The sequence below is a fragment of the Heteronotia binoei genome, chromosome 8 (genome assembly GCF_032191835.1).
Source record: "Heteronotia binoei isolate CCM8104 ecotype False Entrance Well chromosome 8, APGP_CSIRO_Hbin_v1, whole genome shotgun sequence".
Taxonomy (NCBI): Eukaryota; Metazoa; Chordata; class Lepidosauria; order Squamata; family Gekkonidae; genus Heteronotia; species Heteronotia binoei.
In genome coordinates, this window is record NC_083230.1 from 10,396,254 (window position 1) to 10,417,675 (window position 21,422).

At 42.8% G+C, this 21,422-nt stretch overlaps 1 protein-coding gene across 16 annotated transcripts in view; it reads left to right on the top strand.

The window, feature by feature from the left end:
- The window catches only part of KIF21A (kinesin family member 21A), a 188,248-nt gene that overhangs the window by 64,586 nt on the left and 102,240 nt on the right, over window positions 1-21,422 (top strand). For all 16 annotated transcript variants that reach the window (XM_060244745.1, XM_060244751.1, XM_060244757.1 and 13 more), the window contains exons 4-9: window positions 3,777-3,926; window positions 6,653-6,787; window positions 11,598-11,765; window positions 16,445-16,560; window positions 19,446-19,641; window positions 20,415-20,604. In XM_060244745.1, coding sequence (XP_060100728.1) covers window positions 3,777-3,926; window positions 6,653-6,787; window positions 11,598-11,765; window positions 16,445-16,560; window positions 19,446-19,641; window positions 20,415-20,604 — 955 coding nt within the window. The remainder of the gene's footprint in view (window positions 1-3,776; window positions 3,927-6,652; window positions 6,788-11,597; window positions 11,766-16,444; window positions 16,561-19,445; window positions 19,642-20,414; window positions 20,605-21,422) is intronic.

Below are 21,422 nucleotides of genomic sequence, written 5' to 3' on the forward strand. Positions count from 1 at the left end.
AGTTTAAATTCCCCCCAAATGAAAAGTGTTGCCTGTGCACGTGTAGACAATGCAACTTACGTCTTCGGCTCCCCTCACATCCAGCTCTGCTGCCTGCCACAGCCTATACAGCATTGGGGGAGCCAAGTGGTGCAGTGCCACCTGCCTCGGCCTACTCCCGGATGCTGCTCCCCACCTGCTTCGGCCACCATATGAACATATGAAGCTGCCTTATACTGAATCAGACCCTTGGTCCATCAAAATCAGTATTGTCTTCTCAGACTGGCAGCGGCTCTCCAGGGACTCAAGCTGAGGTTTTTCACACCTATTTGCCTGGACCCTTTTTTGGAGATGCCGGGGATTGAACCTGGTACCTTCTGCTTCTCAAGCAGATGCTCTACCACTGAGCCACTGTCCCTTCCCACAAGGTATAGAATTAGCAGTTTCAAAGTATTTATTGTTGTAGCCATAGGCCATAACAATCCAGCAACCTCCCCCCCCCCAAGTATACAGTTTTGGGGAGGGACAGTGGCTCAGTGGTAGAGCATCTGCTTGGGAAGCAGAAGGTCCTAGGTTCTATCCCTGGCATCTCCACTAAAAAAGGGTCCAGGCAAGTAGGCGTGAAAAACCTCAGCTTGAGACCCGGAGAGCCGCTGCCAGTCTGAGTGGACAATACTGACTTCGATGGACCGAGGGTCTGATTCAGTATAAGGCAGCTTCATATGTTCATATGTACTTCTAGCCATAAAAATGAAAACATTAAAAAAATGAACAAGATTTAAAACATAAATAATAAAACAATAAAGGCATAGAACTAAATGGGACCACAGGAAAACAGACTGCAAATCTGGAAACCAAAATACCTCACTGTGTTAACAACTAAATCTACAAAATAAACTGTTGTGTTTAAATCTTACAAAATTACATTCAAATCTCTCTCTCTCTCTCTCGGCTTGGCTTCGCGAACGAAGATTTAAGAAGGGTGCAATAGTCCACGTTTGCTGCAGGCTCGCTGGTGGCTGACAAGACCAATGTGGGACAGGCAGGTCCGGCCACAGTGGCTGCAGGGAAAAGTCTGATTTAGGGTTGGTCCTGTAGCAGTGCGATTCTTATTTTTCGACCGCAAGTAAGGATGCCCGTTGACCGCGGCTAGCCAACTGGGGTGGGGGAGACGAGCTTTGTTTAGGCCACCTTTTCTAGGCCCCTCTCCGTGTGGAGCAAGCAGTGCTGTCCCTAGATAAGGCTGCTTGGTCGTTCAGGGTGCTGCCGAAAGATGCTTTCGTCTCCGGGTTAGCATCAGGCGACCAATATCCTGAACCGCCTACATGCAGGATCGGGACTGCGGCTTCCAGTGGCACCTTCCACCTGCCGTTTCGCCCCTTGCCTATCGCTGCAGGACTTGATGCGTTGTGGGTTGTGTGTGTGGATATGCCCTTCAGGCCTGCGCAGAGGAATTTTTTAGGTGAAGCGCAGTGTGCGCGGTACTGGCTCCACCCTTTCACCTGGGGGTCATCTGCCATGGCCCAGTAAGCCGGGACGCCGGCAGTGAGTCCTCCAGGTGGTAGGTGTTACATTAACGAGCTCTATCTGCCCGGGTTAAAGAATATCACCATCCACCAATGTTCACGTTACTTTTTCTGCAGTCTTTCTGTTGAGTACTCCGTATATGTGTGTGTATATGAATACATCCAGGCTTAATGTCCAAAAAATGAATCTCAACAGATTACCGGTCCTTATTGTTCTGTTTTGGATAAACCTTTTTCCAGGGAATTTTTTATTTTGTTATCAATCCAAAAGGAAGTTTGCTAATGCTCTGTTCCTTCAATTCTTGATGCCTCTTCTCAGTCAGTATGGAGTATCCAATTCAGTATGCTAGCCATTGCCAACATTTAGCTCACATTAATTATGTGATTAATGTGAGATAAATGTTAGCAATGGCTAGGGCTTTTTTTGTAGCAGGAACTCCTTTGCATATTAGGCTACACACCCCTGATGTAGCCAGTCCTCCAAGAGTTTACAGGGCTCTTCTTACAAGTCCTACTGTAAGCTCCAGGTAGATTGGCTACATCAGGGGTGTGTGGCCTAATATGCAAAGGAATTCTTGCTCCAAAAAGTGCCCTGCCAGTGGCTATGACGTTCCATGAGGTAAATGGTTTGAGAAAACATATTGAATGTGGGGATAGAGGAATGGCAGATCATGAAAGGAAGAGAGCAAAATGGATGAGAAAACTGCAGAAAAGAGATAAATTAAGGAAAAGACAACAAGGCTGCCCCTTTGCAAGATCTGGCTGTACAGACAAAACTATAGAACTGAGGAGAACTAAAGGAAGAGGGAAACCATAGACTGCTAAAGACAATGATCTTCTGAGGAGGCTGCATCCCAGCAGTTCCTGTAGTTTGTCCTGTCTTGTCTTGCCTTGCTTCATGCTGGTTTGATGAATGGGTATAGCAGGATCTGATCAGAAAGGGTTTCCCTCAGACTTATAGTAAATGTTGCAGAATTTTGTCACTTCAGTCCCCTCCTCTTGGTGGCCCAGAGTATCAAAGGAGGGGAAATCAACGGTTTGGATTTGATATGGCTCCCCAAACATTTTCTCACTAGCCCTACCTTGAGCATCTCTCCACTTGCTCCAATATATTTACTTGGATTTTTTTCTTCCAAAAACAAATGGAAGCATTTCCTCAGAGTTCTTTTCCATGCATTATTGTGTTTGATTAATTAACTTAATGGAAGATCACTTCATCCAGGATCTGTTTATTTTAGTATCTCTGACTTGCTTTCCCATCTTCTAGGCCTATCTGGCAGCTAGCCATACACGTGGAAACTCATGAAGCTGCCTTATGCTGAATCAGATCATTGACCTAGCAGAGTCTGTATTGTCTTGCTCAGACTGGAAGCGGCTTTCCAGGGTCCCAAGCAGAGGCCTTTCACATCACTAGATCCTTTAATTGGAGATGCCAAGGATTGAACCTGGGACCTTTTGCATGCAAAGAAGAGGTTCTTCCACTGAGCCACAGCATCTCTTCATAAACGTTAATATCTAGGGGTCGTTTTGTAGAAAAATAGGTGGTGGAGCTCATCCAGGGATTGTTATGCAGCTGCACCTACTATTCAATGGACAAGGTGGGGAGGAGGAGGGGGAACCTTCAAAAAGGGTCAGGAGCAATGTTCCCTCTGAGCTGCAGAGTCTTGTGAGCAAAAATTCTACTTTGTGATCTACAGGCATTAAAGGTGTGAGTTACTGCATAAATTAGTAGGCTCTGGGGTCATCCTTCCTGAGCTAAGACAAAAATGTGTGAGCTGGAGGCTAAAAATCTGTGAGCTAGCTCACACTAACTCAGCTTAGAGGGAACGCTGGTCGGGAGATGTGCTCCTGTGAACTCCTGCTGAATTCAAGGCCTGTTAATATCACAGTAAAACAGAAATGGAACTATAAACACACAAAATAAGAGAGGCCTAAGGGGAAAAAAATAACAGTGGTGATGCATATTGGGAGATTTTCGAGGCCCCCAAATCCCTCTGAAGGAAAATTGACTTAGGTTGATGTCTGACGGTTGGCAAGGTGAACCTTCCTAGGTTCCATAATCTTGGTGTGACCTCCAGCTGTACTTTGCATGGTGAGAAACATGAAACAGAATGTCTAAAGATGAGTTAAGAGCATTTGCACAATAGCCATGGTAAACAAATTACATAATAATAGTTTTGAGTTAACCCGTAGTACAGTTTGGATAATATGCTGTGCACTTTAATGTTATTGTCCATTGTAACATAACCACTTTCCCCCCTTTTAAATTAGCTCTACAATGAAGAAGTGCTTGATCTCTTTGACACAACACGTGATATTGATTCAAAAAACAAAAAATCAAATATCAAAATCCATGAAGATTCTGCAGGAGGAATATACACAGTGGGAGTCACGACACGGTCTGTTAGTACAGAGGCAGAGGTAACTACACCTGTATGCTAAATAATAAATTATATATTGGGATGGCTGGGTTCCTACAAGATTCAACTTTCTATTGTGGTAGTTTTTTTCAAATTTGAAGTCTCTGTAAATTCTTCTCTCTGATTATTGGGCTGCAAAATGTTTGGAAGGGTAGGTTTGGATGCAGTGGGGAACATAATTTCTGCCCCGTTGAATTCTTCATACCTAGGACAGCTTTATGGCCTATTTGTGGTAGCAAAAATAACTATTAAAAAAAAAAGTAGTCCCCTGTGCAAGCACCAGTCGTTCAGGATAGTGGCAGGAGTTTAGAAATGGGTGCCATCCTTTTGAATTCTTCTACTGATGTGATGCAGTGCGACAGCTTGCTTTCTGTTTCCTCCTCTAAATATCTAAGACCTTGAGAAAAAGAAAGGCCTTTTGAGTTCTCTCATTGCTGGCTGTATTAATGTGGCATTAAATATTCAGAGCATTGTTCCAGGGAGCAAGAAGGCAAGACAAAGGCACTCTCTGTTGGCCCCTCTGAAATCTCCACACCCATTAATAACGCTGTTTTGTTGTTCAGTCACACAGTCGAGTCCGACTCTTTGCGACCCCATGGATAAAGTCACGCCAGGCCCTTCTGTCTTCCACCATCCTCCGAAGTCTGCTCAAATTCGTGTTTGTTACATCAGTAACGCTGTGCAGCCATCTCATCTTTTGCTGTCCCCTTCTTTCGCCTTCTGCCTTTCCTAGCATCAGGATCTTCTCCAGGGAGTGCTCTCTTCTCATTTGGTGGCCAAAGTATTTGAGCTTCAGCTTCAGCATCTGACCCTCCAGGGAGCAGTCAGGGTTGATTTCCCTTAGGACTGACTGATTTGATCTTCTTGCAGTCCAAGGGGGACTCTCAGGAGTCTTCTCCAGCACCACAGCTCGAAAGCATCTTCTGCGCTCAGCCTTCTTTATGGTCCAGCTCTCACACCCATACATTACTACTGGGAATACCATTGCTTTGACTTTATGGACTTTTGTGGGCAGGGTGATGTGTCTACTTTTTATTGTACTGTCCAGGTTCGCCATAGCTGTCCTTTCAAGGAGCAAACGTCTTTTAAATTCATGGCTACAGTCACCATCTGCAGTGATCTTGGATCCCAGAAAAGTGAAGTCTGTCATTACTTCCATGTCTTCCCCTTCTATTTGCCAAGGTGTGATGGGGCCGGATGCCATGATCTTCGTTTTTTTGATGTTGAGTTTCAAGCCAACTTTTGCGCTCTCCTCTTTCACCCTCAACAAGAGGTTCTTTAGGTCCTCTTCGCTTTCTGCCATTAGAGTGGTGTCATCTGCATATCTGAGGTTGTTGATGTTTCCCCGGCAATCTTAATTCTGGTTTGTGCTTCATCCAGGCCAGCATTCCCGCATATTGTACTCTGCATATAAATTAAATAAGCAGGGTGACAATATACATCCTTGTCGAACTCCTTTTCCTATTCTAAACCAATCAGTTGTTCCATATCCCGTTCTAATAGTTGCTTTTTGACCCTTATACAGGTTTCTCAGGAGACATGTGAGGTGGTCTGGTACTCCCATCTCTTTAAGGACTTGCCACAGTTTGTTGTTAATAAGGTTACCAAGCTGTTTTTTCAAAGTTGACCAGTTTTTGTAGTAGAGTGACTTAGTGTTTATTATAATGCACTCTCTGTTTTCTTTGTTTATGGGTGTGGACTCATGTTTTCTTTGTCCGTGGGTGTGGACCCATGTTACCAATTTATGTAGATATCTGCCAAAGAAACAGCTTACTTGCACTCTTGTATTCTTATTTCACTAGCATGTATTTGATATGTAATTTCAGGAGGATAATGGATTATATACCAAGGTTTTAGCCCTTATTACCTTTAGCTCAGTTTTAACCTACATAGTATAGGATCCTGTGATCCATCTAAAGAAAGTACTGAAGTTTGTTCTTGAAGCTGAGGTAGCCATGTGGTCTAATAGTAGCATGAATTGGGAGGCTGCAGTGGGGAGGGGTAAGAGGGCAAAATCACCCTTTCTAATCTCTCAAGTTGGTGAAGCTTCACTAATGGAATAGCAAGAGAGGAGAGGATTTTTTTTTGCCCCCTCACAAATGCAACCACCTGATCTGTGTGGCTATTTGAACACTTAGCTGCTGCAGTCAACATTCTGAGCGTTAGATAGGACTACTGGGGAAAGGGCATGTTGCTTGCATCCAGGGGTGGAATTCTAGCAGGAGCTCCTTTGCATATTAGGCCACACGCCCCTGATGTAGCCAGTCCTCCAAGAGTTTACAAGGCTCTTTTTTGTAAGCTCTTAGAGGATTGGCTTCATTAGGGGTGTGTGGCCTAATATGCAAAGGAGCTCCTGCTAGAATTCCACCCTTGCTTGTGTCCATGGATCATGGAATCCAAACCTCTGAATTACAGTTTTCCAGGTTCTCAGGCTACTAAAAGCCTTTTCCATCAACTTTACTTGGAGATGCCAAGGTCAAATTGGGACTGTTCACACGAAATGGGGTGTTTTAGAACTGACTCACAGCCTTACATAATAGCCTACACTTTCGTTTCATGGAATCAGATAAAATAACCATGAAAATAGTGTGTTCCTTTATTTTGAGGGTCAACTTTTAAAATGCAGGCTGGTCAAATTTTTGGAAGTGTGTGCCTTTCTATCGGCTTTTTTTTCATTTTTACAAAACGATCCCTGCAATTATAAATGTATTTCTTTCGTCTATACAGATGATGCAGTGTTTGAAGCTGGGCGCTTTATCTCGAACCACTGCCAGCACTCAGATGAATGTTCAGAGCTCCCGTTCTCATGCTATCTTCACTGTCCACTTGTGTCAGACTAGAATTTGTTCTCCAGTTGATGCAGTACGTATCATACATGCATGGTACTCCTGAAACTTTGCAATAATATTGCAGTGTGTGTTTGATGGAACATCCTGTGGTATTGGGATAGATTTCTTTCTCGAGTTGTAGAGACAGCAACCACGCTAGCATGCTCCTTCTGTGAGTGCCCAAGGTAGCATGTGGTTACTCCATGTATCACTGCTGTGCCACTAGAGACCAGGGCAGTGTTGGCACGGGGAGGAGTGGTGTGAGCTCATTCCATGTGACTAGCACTTCTCCTATTGCTGTGACAGCATTGGAAGAAATTGTACTGCAGAGGGTTGCATGCTGTCAGCGCATAATGTAAGAGGTTCTGAATAATTCAGGCAACAAAGCCCGATGCGTAAATATACACTTGAATAATTTTTTTATACCTTCCTTTCCCAGAAGGTATACTGCACTTGCACAGGCCTGCAGTGGAGATCTCTCGCTCTCTCTTTTCTGCAATTAATATTTTATTGAAAGGTTATAAATAATAAAAGAACAAATAAAATATACAAGTAATAAATAAATGAGTAAAGTATAGCACGCTTATATCGGAATTTTTACATTGAAAAATATTGCCTAAATAAATTAGACACTGGTAAAAGCAGAGCGCTGCTGGAGAGGGTGGGTTAGAGAACAATTAAGCCAATATAGAAGATTCACCGTAAACATAAGTCATCAGTTACTTTGCAGATTTCCTGTTTGAGAGGACAAATATTCTAAGATGGGGAACCAGGTAGAGGTAAAATCGCAGGGCAAAGAGTGGTTGCCAAAACATGTAAGATCAACGACAACAGCAGCAAGCCTTTATTGGCATAAAGACGTGTAAGATTATCCAAGATTTTAGCCACAATATACAAATCCCATTGCTTTTTATGCCAGTGTGAAAGGCTGAGTGCCTTTGCTGTTCTCCAGTTTGTGGCAATGACAGTCTTAGCTGCAGAAAGCAAGAGAGAGACCCATTCCATGTTGGAACAACACTTTGAAGCCCATCTATCCAAAAATAAAGTTTCTGGTGTAAGTGGAATATCCGATTTTGTGATAAATTTGACCTGTGTCAATATTATTATTATTATTATTTATTGGACTTGTTTAATCGCCCATCCCAAACAAGGCCAAGGCTCTGGGCAGTGTTCAACAGATAAAACAATAAAAAAATCAATAAAATTCCAATTAAGGAATTTCAAAAAGTTAAGGCAATAAAACTCTAAAAGCCCATGATGGCATCCCACTAGTTAAGTTCTCCTTCCGAACTGTCAGAGCATTCGGGGGAGGGGGGGGGAGAGAGTAAATATCCTGAAGGGGTGGACAGAAAATAAGGGAAAGTGCCAGCTGTTGCTTGCGGTCCTTAATCGAAGGCCTGGCAAAACATCTCTGCCTTACAGGCCCTGCGGAATCGCAGAAGGTCCCCCAGGGCCCAGATGTCGTCTAGCAGAGAGTTCCGCCAGGTTGGGGCCAGGACAGAAAAGGTCCTGGTCATAGTCAAGGACCGCCAAGCTTCCTTAGGGCTGGGGATCACCCACAGATTACTTCTAAAAAAGGTAAAGGTAGTCCCCTGCAAGCACCAGTCGTTTCCAGTTTTAGGGTGACGTTGCATCACGTTTTCATGACAGACTTTTTACGGGGTGGTTTGCATTACCTTCCCCAGTCATCTACACTTTACCCTCAACAAGCTGGATACTCATTTTACTGACCAACGACAAAACTTCACAAAAATAACTGCAAGCCTCAAAGGAGGAAGAGGAGTAAAACCAGAATAAACCCAAAGGTAATAAAAAAGGCCTTCTTGACCTCCCACTTCCCACACTACCAACAGGCCCAAACAACAAGTAATGAGAAAAAACTCCCAAAGTCCACCAAGTCCAAACTGCAAAGTGCAAACCGCAAAATCTAAAATCTAACCAAAGAGAATCAGAAAAATGCTTGAGAGGCCATGCAGGCCTCACCCCCCCCACCCCACCCACCAAGCCCAAAGAATAACTAAAACTAAAATAAGAAAAAAAAATTAAAGACTGTTGTTAAAATAAGTCAAAATGAGTTGCTGCCTTCAGTCTTCTACAAGCAGGCAGGCAGCAGGATTTGATCCAGAGTCCACACAGCAGAGTCTGGGGCAACAGGAGTCAGCCTCAGAGCATCAGCTGAAGCCAGAGCCAGCCCCACCTCTCTGAGTAATGGGATCCAGCTTAGCCAAACCCTTACTTTTATGCTCTCTGCCCATGCGCAGAAGAATTTCAAAAAAGAACAAATTTCTGTGAATGTTTAAAGAACAGGGTTTTCCCCTAACCTGAAATCCTGTTGGCCAAACTGCTGCTGCGCCTTTCATCCTCCTGTTCCTTGGGAAATGAAAGCAAGGTAGTTAGCTGGACTTCACATTTGAATTTTGCAATAACCATGCAAAGCTGCAAACCTTCAATTCAGTTCCATTTGCAAATGCATTGCAGTCACTGGCGCTAAGCGCCCCCAAGGGGCTTTTGTCATTGGCCTGCAGGGATCCTTCTTCCCCCTCCCTCCTGTTACCCTGGAAACCAGAGCAAATGAAATAAAAGGTAAGTGTAGCCCTTTAAATGTTAAAACCTCTCCACAGCTGCTATTTGGCATTGTTGAATAAAAGTCGAATATTTTATCGGTATCGGCTATATCGGTAGCCAGATCAGATTCTCTTATCTGTATTTGACTTAGAAAATACAAAAAAAAATACCAATAAAGTATTTTTAGGTTATTTATTCATCTTATACCAAATGCACAACCCTATTTCAGACTTTTGTTTGTTTTGAAAGTGGCTTCACTGTCTGTGTTGTATACACACTTACTGCAGTTGCAAGCCTTTATTGGTATATATAGACATATACAATAAAAAGATCCCAGTAGGTAGCCGTGTTGGTCTGAAGCAACAGAACAAAGCAGTAGACAAGTGCACCTTTAAGACCAACTGAGTTTTATTTAGAATGTAAGCTTTCGTATGCTCTTAAGCAGACTTCATCAGACAAAATGGGAATGGCGAGCAGCAATTCTTAATATAAGTGGGCAGTGTGGAATCATGGGAATGTTTTTAGCAGATTAAAAGAATCACAAATAGGGATCTGTGTTTAGTGTTAGGACAAAACAGGGCTGAAAAAACACTAGGGGGTGATAAAAAGCAGACTGCTGTCGTAGCGGTGCCATAAATCTAGGTAACATTCTGGCTTTGTTAGTTTGTTAGTTATTTAAACCAACAAAGCCAGAATGTTACCTAGATTTATGGCACTCCTACGACAGCAGTCTGCTTTTTATCACCCTCTAGTGTTTTTTCAGCCCTGTTTTGTCCTAACGCTAACAAACACAGATCCCTATTGGTGATTCTTTTAATCTGCTAAAAACATTCCCATGATTCCACACTGTCCACTTATTTTAAGAATTGCTGCTTCCATTCCCATTTGTCTGATGAAGTGTGCTTAAGAGCATACGAAAGCTTACATTCTGAATATGCAATAAAGTTTAGCCAAATTACAAATTAGAGGAGTACATAAAATCCATATAGAGTAAGATTAAAAATACAAGATAAAAACAGTAACGGCATAATAAAACCTGATATTATTACTCGGCTTTTTTTGAGCATGAACTCACAGGAACACAGTTCCGGCTAGCTTGGCATCAGGGGGTGTGGCCTAATGTGCAAATGAGTTTCTGATTGGCTTTTTCTACAATCAAAGCCGTGGTATTACTTGTCAGGACATGTAATCATAGCGCTATGAAAAAACTTTGCTACTATTTCAGTTATTTCAGTACCTGGATTATTGAGCAAAAAGAGAACCTTAAAATCATTTCTAAAATCATTACTCTAAAAGACTAATATGGGCTAATGTGGGGTAGAAAAGACCCTGACGGGAATACACACTTATTTTGGGGGCCCCAATGCTTCTAGTCGAAGAGCTTTGCAGGACTTTGAACCCAAAGCAAAAGTAAGATAAGGATATACATGCTGAACAGCGGTCCTCCTTTCACACAAAATACAAATTGCAAGGGGAAAACTCTTGCTGTCTCTAGCATAAGCTATTTAAATCTGGCTGTTTGCACTTTACTATTTGGCACATGCTTCTTGTGTTTCATCCTTTCAACTGGCAGGATGAATCTGAAAAAGGACAGACAGGCTACTTGCACCATCTCCTTTTTCACTGCATCATCTTCTGCAGTACTCCGTAATGCATGCTTTTCCCCCTTGAGGTGTAATAGAGGTCTTTCTTGAATGCGGAGAAAAGCTCTCTTGCTTTAACTACAGGAACAAGTAATAGAATATTGTAAATCAATTAAAACTGTCTGATAGGTGCTTTATTGAAAACATGGTTGTAATGTTAAACCTGGTAGTAAATGAAGAGTGTCGCAAGATAGGCAGTCCGATTTCCTGTTTAAAACAGTCCCTGAATTTTAGTCATCTTCTGTTCTGGTACCTCTAGAAAAAGATGACATTGCAGCTATTCTGGGAAATTGGAGATTTTGGTTGAGTTAGCACTGAAGTAGCTGATCCTGTAAAGATGAAAGTGACAAGATACAGTCTGCTCAGAAAGATGTTCTAAATTTGCTTTTAGCCTCAGTCTTTATGAGTACAAATAGCTCCTTTTCTAGTTCCTTTCTCTTTTCCCCGCGTCATCATAAGAAATAAAAAACATGTCCTTTTCCGAGTGATGGTTCCTCTAGGCAAATATCTTGTCTCTGTGTTGTATGCATTACCCCATTTTTATTGCATGCTTCATTTTATTGGTGTATCAAAGCGTAAATGGGCCCAGGTGAATTTTAATGCCTTCCTCATCAATTTTTATTTCTTTTATTGCAGGACAATATGACAGATAACCGAATAATCTCAGAGTCATCTCAGCTGAATGAGTTTGAAACTCTTACTGCTAAGTTCCATTTTGTGGATTTGGCAGGGTCTGAACGATTAAAGCGTACTGGAGCTACCGGAGAGAGAGCGAAAGAAGGCATTTCCATCAACTGTGGGCTAGTAAGTTCATATTTTTATGCTACCCTGGCAGCAGTCTCATTTTGATTTCCTTTGTGTAGGAAAATTTAGGAGGTGGAAATACTTGATGCACAGACTGATGGAAGGGCCAACGAATGCCGAATCGTTGAAGATCAAATTAGGGAAGGAGCTTTGGCTCAGTAGTAGAATACCTGCTTTCCAGATTCAGTCCTTGGCTTCTCTAGTTAAGGGATCATTTAGTAGGTTCTGAGAAAGACCTCTACCTGAGACTCTGGAGAGCCACTGTCAGTCAGAGTAGACAGTATTGACCTTGGCAGATTAATGATGAGCCTCCTTATATTTTTATTAACTATTTTTGCACTGCATTGTAAATTCAGCAAGCCAGTTGCATTGCTGTTTTTTAATAGTAATGCTAAGAGCATGCATGGTATTTCTAAGGAGAACACTGATTCCTAGTTGAGGGCAGGGGGAATTTGAGTTTGAATGGACAGGAGCTGCAAGGAAGGAGATAATAAGCTTCTGCAAACTGCTACTGATCACAGTTGGCTAAATTTGCACCTGTAGTGGCTTTAGATTACCTTTGAAAACTGGTGTGATGTCAATTCCAAGGCAATTGAATCATTAAAGACAAGCAAAGGTATTTCTATCATCTACCTGAAGATATTTTTGCTTTTGTAGTTCTGTATTCAGAGAGAACTCTTCTTCCCCCTCCCCCCCCACTCTAGCTGCAGGGAAATTTAACTTGGTCTAGTTTTTAATAGAGTTACTGTCTGACAACTTGGCTCTGAATCACAGAATTTCTTTTCACTGTGGCTTCTATGTCAACAATGGTAAACATTATGCAACTAGAGCACTGTTAACATAATGATGGTGGTACGGAGTAGAGAGAAGCTTTCCTACTTCCTGTGTCAGGCGTGGGTTCATTGAAGCTCACAAGTAAGCAGACTTAGTAGTTTTACAACAAAGTTGCATTTATTGGATACTTCAGAGTTACTCCAGCATTGCGGAGATTGGAACTGATGGAGATCAGTCCGAATTGTTAGCATTTAACCTTCTACATCAAAGCAATAGTTTCTACCCCTCAATTCCCAAAACAAAAGGTTACTTTTGCATGTGCGATTTTTCCCAGCGCTTCCCCCCCCACCTTTATCTCTTCCGTTGGTGGTTACAGTTCTCAAGGCAAATGTCCTTGGTGCCTCCGGGGATGAGGTGAGAATCTGGCACATACTGTCTACTTCAAAGGGACCTTGGAAACCTTTGATATTCCTGGGAATGGTTCTCTGCTCTTCCCCCCTCCCTCCTTGCTACCCCGGTCCCCCGTTAGTAGGCATCTCTATGCATCAATGAAAATGGTTAGTAACAGCTTTTAGTAATATCATGAATGAACAGAGCCTGACATCCTGTATCAAAGCTGATACAGTGCTAGATGGAGAATAGAAAGGAAGCTATATTTATTTTCTTTGGTATATATCCTGCCTTCCCTGCAGGGTGGGCTCAGGGTGGCTTATACGTTACTTAGTATTGTGATGGGAACAAATATTGGGTAAAAGCAATAATAGGATTTAAAATTCATACAAACATATCAGTTTCAGACCGAAAGCATAATGGAAATTACCGCTATGATGACACACCGGTAGAAGCTCTCTGGGCAGTGTTGTGAGATATTGAGCTGCTGATCACTAAGCTGAGCCGACGAGCAGGGAGACCAGGGATGGAGATGATGATGCGTATTGCCTCAGCTGAAAGCCTGGTGGAAAAGCTCCATTTGCAGGCCCTGGGGAATTGCGGCTGATCCTGCAGGGCACTGATCTCAGATGGGAGCTTATTCCACCAGGCTGGGGCCAGGACTACAAAAGTCCTGGCCCTCGTTGAGACCAACTGGACATCCTTCAGGCCAGGGATAACCAGAAGGTGTCAGTTGTTTAGAGAATACCAATGAGCCACATGGCATACTTACAGAACAGCCATGAAAACAATGTGTTCCTATGGAAGGAGGTCCTCTTGGAAGCTGATGCGGTGTAGTTTTTCATCCGTGGAACATGACTTCTGTGCCCACCCCCCCTCCTGCTGCAGCCACTAATGTTCCCAGATGGGGCTCTAGATGAGACAGGGGGAACCCCAGGAATACCGTGAGGTGAGTGTTGGAGCCAGGAAAAGGCAATTGACAAAATGTGCCCACACACTCGGTTCTGTCTGTGTTTTGTTTCTGGAATACTTGAAGAACCGACTTTTAGGGAAGATGTAGCATGGTATATTGATAAATGTTTTTATGTATTTTGTTGTATTAATCATTAATGTATTTTAATGAATTATTGTTAGAGTTTTATGTTGTAAGCCGCCCTGAGCCCGCTTCGGTGGGGTAGGGTGGGATATAAATCGAAATAAATAAATAAATAAATAATAACTACAGTGCTTTCATAAGCCGCTTTGTGTGTTGTTTTGGGCTGGAATTTTTTTTCTCAAGGAGGCATGATCCTCAATAGGGGGGAAAGGGGTTACTGTGGGGAAAGTGTGGAAAGTGTGGAGCTATATCCCTTCCGATGCTTACAGTGATTTCAGTGGACTTGAAAGGTATAACTCTGTTTAGGATTGCATTGTTAGTCCCAGATTAAGTGCTTGTTTAATGCTAAATGACTACATAGGCAGTTGTATCTTGCCATCTTTCCCATTTAGTCTTGTGTGATTCCCTCCCTCAATTCACTTCCAGTGTCGCATGGCATTTATACGCATGCCCCCCCCACATTCACAATTCAGTCATCACAAGTGGAAATGATACATTGTCAGGATCATAACAGTTCACAATAAGAATTTAAACATTTTAGTTTTGGCCAGCAAGGTGTATTTATCGGCTGTCTAATTCATTCTTGGTTTCTAGACTATATTAGGAAGTCATGTACGTGATGCGACGTCACCCCAGAGTTGAAAACGACTGGCGCTTGCACAGGGGTCCTTTCCTTTCCATGTACAAGTGCCATCTGTTGTGCCCTTCCCAGAATAAACGTATCTGTTCTGGTTAGATGCAGCGGTTTACTGATGAAGAAGGATTTGCCATGTATCCCATTTTATTATTTTTCCAGAATTAAATAATTATGTTAAATTCCACAATAGAGCAAACATGTAGAATGTTGTTTCAGCCCTAACCTGGATAGCCCAGGCGAGCCTGATCTCTTCTGGAACCTAAGCAGGGCCAGCCCTGGCTAGTATTTGGATAGGAGACCTCCAAGCAATACCGGCATCACAGAAAGGCAGGCGATGGCAGGCCAACTCTGAATGTCTCTTGGCTTCAAGCCCCACTAGGGGCCACCAGAAGTCAGCTTGGCTTGATGGCCAAAAAAAAAAAAGTTTCAGATTGTACATTATAGTTCCTAGTGTATTGACACCAAGAAGCAGCATCTGTCAGAATGATCATGTTGAATCAGGTATCACTTCTATGGGGACTCCCCTGTGGGGAATTTTGGATCATCTGAGCCATACCGGAATTCGACTTTCTCAACAGACATGGAGAACTTGCTCCAGTGCACGCATCAAGTTCATCACTTGGAATATCCTGGCTCAGCTTTCCTTTTCATAGATCTTTCAGGCTATGGTGGGGTGGGGACGGAAATGCTTCTTGTAGTTGGTTGATATAAAAGAGGAGCAGAAAGATGTTTTAAGAGTTTCATCTATTAGAACAAGACTTCTGTTTAATAGTAATTGGAAGGGATGGGCAAGAACCAGCTCACAAACCTAAAGTTTGTTATGAATTTTGACTGGTTTGTGAACTGAAGTTCTGTGGCAGGTCAACTGGCACAAACTTTCCACGAACTGTCAATTGGTTATGGTGGCTTGTGAAAGGATACATTTCCAGACAGACAATTTCCACTGTCACTGTACATTCGGTGTGCATAGCTTGCAGGGGGTCCATTTCCTTTTGAACCTGCACCTGATATTTCTACCAAAAGCACTTTTCTGGGGGAATCTTTTTTTTTTGAGGGGGGGGGCATAACTCAGACCCCAGAAGTCCAATCTGCACATATCTTGGAGGACATGTAGAGGAGCATCAGAGGGAGATCCCTGGTGAGTTTTATTTCTCTATCTTGCACAGGGTCCGTTCTATATTCTCCTAAACCTATGCCTGTCATTTTCCCAGAAAGCACTTTCCTGGGAGCACTGTCTTTGGGGGGCTGCACCCCATAAATCCAATTCTCACTAACCTTGGAGGACAGGTAGAGGACAGCCAGCCAGAGATCCCCTGCAAGTTTGGTGTCCTTAACATGCTGGGGTGCATTCTGCCGCATCACAAATCTCACAAATTGAACCAGCTTGCTTGGTGCCTAACTGTTCATGGCTCGTGAACTGGGCATGCCACAAACTGAAATGTACTGCATTTTCCAGGTTTGTGCCCATCCCTAGTAATTTGCTGAGGATTGTTGCTTCTAGAAGAGACATGTATATGTCCCTTTCTAATAGCAGTTTCTATGGTTACATAAGTAAACCACTTCTAAAACTGGTGTCTCTTAGGCTATGGGAATTAATGCAGTGAAAAAAACAAAGTTTGAATGTTATCGTAAGACTTTCTTGTTATTGATTCAGCCCTTGAGGATGATCTTGAGTGTGTTGCACATTTGTCTGATGCACATTTGTTTTCCTTAAGTAGTTTTTAATGGCATAGTTAAACATGTTCTGAAACTTATTTTTGGTCTGTTGTGTTTTTTTTATAGTTGGCGTTGGGCAACGTAATAAGTGCATTAGGAGATAAGAGCAAGAAAGCAACCCACGTACCGTATAGAGATTCCAAATTAACCCGGCTCCTACAAGACTCTCTTGGAGGCAACAGGTAGGGGGCCCGTTGGAACCCATCCATATTTGACACAGAAGAACTTTCATTTGCTTGTTGCTGTGGAAGCAAACAGAACCTGGGTTGCGCTGAAGTCAATACTTACTAAATTTTGCTAGATTTTGGTGATTAACTTCATTGCAAAAAAAAAAAGGTCATAACACAGTTTCTTTTAAGTATGTATGTTGTCTGAAATAGATCCATTTTGACCTGGCTTTAGGCTGTGATTTGGGACTGAATCAGTGTTACTGGCTTCCGTGAATGATCTCAAACTTTAGTTGGACAAGAGCAAGCAATCACTGCTGTTACTGTTAGATCTTTCAGCAGTGTTTGATACTGTCAACCATGATACCTTGGTGGGTTCACTGCAGTCAACATTTAGGGTAAATTGACTGCAATCAACTGTTGGTTTCTTGCTGGCAGGAAGCAGTTTCCATGGGAGAGGCAGAAGGTATGGGATACTGCATTGATCCATTCTATCTCCAATGCTCTTTAATCTGTATGTTAAAACCTTTGGCTGAGCTTTGGAGAGAGTTGTCACCGATGTGTGGATGAGATTCAGCTTTATATATATCATTATCAAAATTTCCAGAAGCAGCTGTGAAAGTCTTGGGGCAGTATCTTGAACCTGTGGTCAAATAGCTGAGGGTTTATATCTGACGCTTAATCCACATAACCTGGAGGGGGTACAAGCTGGGAAACAAGAGTTCGGTTGGCATTCATTTAGCAGACCTAGACGGGGTTATTAACATTAAGAGCTTGTGGGTGCTGTTGGGTCCAACCTTGTTGATGAATGAAAAGGCTGATGCTGTCGGTATGACAGACACACCTTGTTTGCAAACTCTTTGTTTTAGACTGTGCAGATTTAGCCATGCTCATCCATGCTACCATGTCCTCCAGACTTCTGTAATATGCCCTGTGTGGGATTGCCTTTGAAGGCCACTCTCAAACTTCAGTCCTTACGAAATACAGTAGCAAGACTCCTGCCAGGGATCAGCTGCTTGGAAAATAACACTCCGTTGTTGGATCAATTGCGCTCATTATTTTTAAAGCCAAGTGGGCAGCCGTGTTGGTCTGAAGTAGTTGAACAAAGCAGGAGTCAAGTTACACCTTTAAGGCAACCAGGTTTTATTCTCTAAGCACTCTTCATCAGACGAGGGGATCAGGTATTGTGGGCTGAAATACCAGCAGTTTGTTGATTAAGTGTGCAGACTGATCACATGGTAAGCCAGTGTGGCTTGGCCATTTGGTCTGGATAGCCATAAAAGGTAGTAAAGTCCTCTGCCAATTGGTGTTTCTGTAAATCTAGGTGAATCACAAAAGGACGTGTATTTCCTAGTTGTAGCCATGTAGATCCAGTCCTCTGAAACAGACTACAAGAGTGGGTGCACAGGGCACCTTCACTTGATACCTTTTCCAACTAGTTCTTTTTTATTGGGCATTTGGAGGAGAGTAACCTGTTTCAGCAGATTTAGCTTTGTGTTTTTAAGTGGTTATATATTCGATCTGTTCATGAACTTTCATGTTTTATGTTCCTTCTTTGAATATTCTCACTGCTGAAAAGATGAGCTTCTTTTTCCAGATACAGCTTTCCAACTCAGTAGCGCGCTGTTCAATGAGACGGAAAGAAATCTGCCACTGTCTGTGAAGACAGGCTGAATGGAGAAGGGATGGGGCTCCAGCCTTCCCCTAGTGTCTTCAGCCTTCCCCAGCCTGCCTGCTGTGGTGGACTGGCTGGGGAAGGTATGGTGAAGTATCTTTAAATGCCTCTCCAACGGCTCCAACCTTCCCCAGCCTGCCTGCTGCCTTAAATACCTCCCCGATAGGTCCATGGCTGAAGACCAGCTGGAGAAATGATGGGGAGATGTGTTTAAATGCATCCCCAAGCTTTTCTCCCCAGTTGGAGAAGGGAGAAAAGATCAGGAGACTTTTAGCCCCCCCCCTCTGAATCATGGGGGGGGGGGCAGTGGTGGCAGGCTCCTATAATTGAATGAAGGGAGCATGCTGCCTCTGTGGTGCAACTCTAGAGACTAACGGGGGGGGGGTTAAAATTTAAATCCTTTCCCCTCTCTGAAGTTATGCTGCAAAGGTGGCACGCTCCCTTCATTGAAGGGAAGACAAATTTGTCTTCAATGATAGGAGCCTGTCGCCCTTCCACCTGACCTCAGGGAGGGGAATACTGGGGTTCAGGAATTATTGGTACTGCCAAATTTATTTGGCTTAATTATACCCTATAATTAAGCCAAATAAATTCGGCAGTACCAATAATTCCTGAACCCCCAATATTATACCAATACTGGGATTCAGGAATATTGGCAAATACTGATATTTTTCGAGTTTGGTATGTCTGAACCTGAAAACTACCGTTTTTGTTGTTGTTGCACACTCCTAGTTGTGATGTGGAGGCAGGAAATGGCAACCCCCCCTCCCGAATGTCTCTTGTTTTAAAAACCCTACAGGGTCACCATAAGTCAGTTGTGGCTTGATGGCACTTTCCACCACCACACACTTCAGCAGCTTCTGCTAGGAAACAAACTAGGAGGTCAATTTTCATCTTCAGCCTGAGGTGGAATTCATCATCTGATGTGCTTTTTTTTTTGTCTATGACTGTGTTAAGCATTTTGCCCTTATGCAAACATACATTTGTATTTATCAGGCAGGAAAAACCTGTATGGCAATATTAGTAAGGAAAAAAACCCTCCCTAAATATGTTATTATATCCATGTGTCTGTTGAAAAAAAATATGAGAACACCTCATTTTTAAAAAAAATCTGTGGAGGAGAAATATTAATATGTCTTTAATTTATCGATGCATGCAGAACTGTTCTTGCTTATTTTGGGGGTTATGCCTTGATTAATAAAACTGGGTTACTTTTAACCTGCAGCCAAACAGTCATGATAGCATGCGTGAGCCCTTCAGACAGAGATTTTATGGAAACTTTGAACACTTTAAAGTATGCAAATCGGGCACGTAACATCAAGAATAAGGTGATGGTTAACCAGGACAGGGCTAGCCAGCAAATTAATGCTCTGCGAAGTGAGATTACTCGACTTCAGATGGAGCTCATGGAATACAAAACGGTAATATTTGTTGGGTTTAATGTACAGGTTTTCTTTAGTAGTAGTATGCTGCATTTAAAGATATTAATTTTAAAAGTTTTAAAGAAAGATCCTTATGTATTGTCCCCGCGCTCTTCCGTCACAGTCTTTCCTAACCGCACCTAAGCATTATATGTCACTTCACAGACATGCTCCCTCACATGTACTTGTACATTCCAGAGAACTTATCATTTGGTCTTGGGAACCAGATGAAATTCTTAAGTGATACCCTTTTTAGGCTGTTGCTAATCTTGCCCTCCTCCTATGCTCCCATTGCCCAGTGCTGTGGCTGCTAGTGTAAAAATGGCAGTATTGCTGGCATGACAAAACCACTTATGAGGAAAACTTTGAAGTGATGGTGGGTAGCTCTAGGAATTGCTAGAAACTCTATGGCCACCCTCACAGTGCCTCTGCCCCGACCGTCTGTCAGTTGTCAGGATTGGCCTGGCAAGCCTACCTCACAGAGTTCTCTGACGACTTCCGAAGTGCCGTGCGGGGGTGCATGCAGTAGAAACAACGGCCTCAAAAGCAAATCTTTTGTTCCCCAGTTTTCTTTATCAGTGATCTTTGCTACTGGTAAAATAATGGAAGCATTATACAGCGTGTGAACAATACTTGTGCATTCCAGAGAACTTATCATTTGGTCTTGGGAACCAGATGGAATTCTTAAGTGATACCCTTTTTAGGATGTTGCTGATCTTGTTAAGAATAGCCTTTAGTGGGTAACCTGAGTAATTACGTTTGCTTTCCCCTAGGGTAAAAGGATAATTGACGAGGAAGGTGTGGAAAGTATTAATGACATGTTCCATGAAAATGCCATGCTACAAACGGAAAATAACAACTTGCGAGTAAGGATCAAGGCCATGCAAGAGACCGCTGATGTCCTGAAAGCCCGAATCACACAACTTGAGAGCGATCGGGCCAACCAGGTCCTTGCCAGAGCAGGTAGTATATACAATTCTTGCTGAAAATTGGCACACGATTAAAGGTCTGCAAGAACAATGAACAGTAGTTATGCATTGGAATTTATAACTTGGAACTACATTTGAGCACAGTAGTGATCATCCCATAATACACATTTACAGCCATCAGATGGACGTTCGTTACAGTCTCCTTACTTTCGTTGATACTCTGCTGTGTAAGAGCAGCTCTGGATGTTATCGTTGCCCCAGAAATGTATGTGTATTCCCTAATCTTCCTACTTACAGATGATTCCCACTGAATGTGGCAGCATTGCATAAAGACAGTTGCAGTCTTTGCTCCATGGCGATGGAAAGTACTGGTCAGGTCAGAGAACTCTTAGCGCTTGTGACCATTAGCTGGAATTTGCCAGTGCAGCATTCCATTGACTACTGTGTCATGAAGGTCAGGTCTGATTGCTCATCGAATTAGAACCATTTACGGAAAACCGAAAGCCAAGCAAGGATTTGTATTTTCTTTAACCTTGCACCACCAGCTGGTTTCCAGTTAAAAAAATCAAGTCAAAGGTAGTAATCATCGCCACTGTTTCACATGGGTGCTTAATTACTCCTAATTTTGAAATTGATATTATTGTAGCTACCCCTTTAGGTATTTGGAGGTGCCTCAGTTCTCCTGTAAAAGTCAAGCTATCTGTCAGTAGCAGGGAGTAAAACCAAATGGGTAGGCGTGGGTGAGCGCAAAAAAATTTAAACCCAAAGGCATAGAGGAGAATGCTGAAGACACTATTTCTCTACAGCTTGGAATAAATAAATAGACATCAGAGTCCAGCAGCATCAGTATCC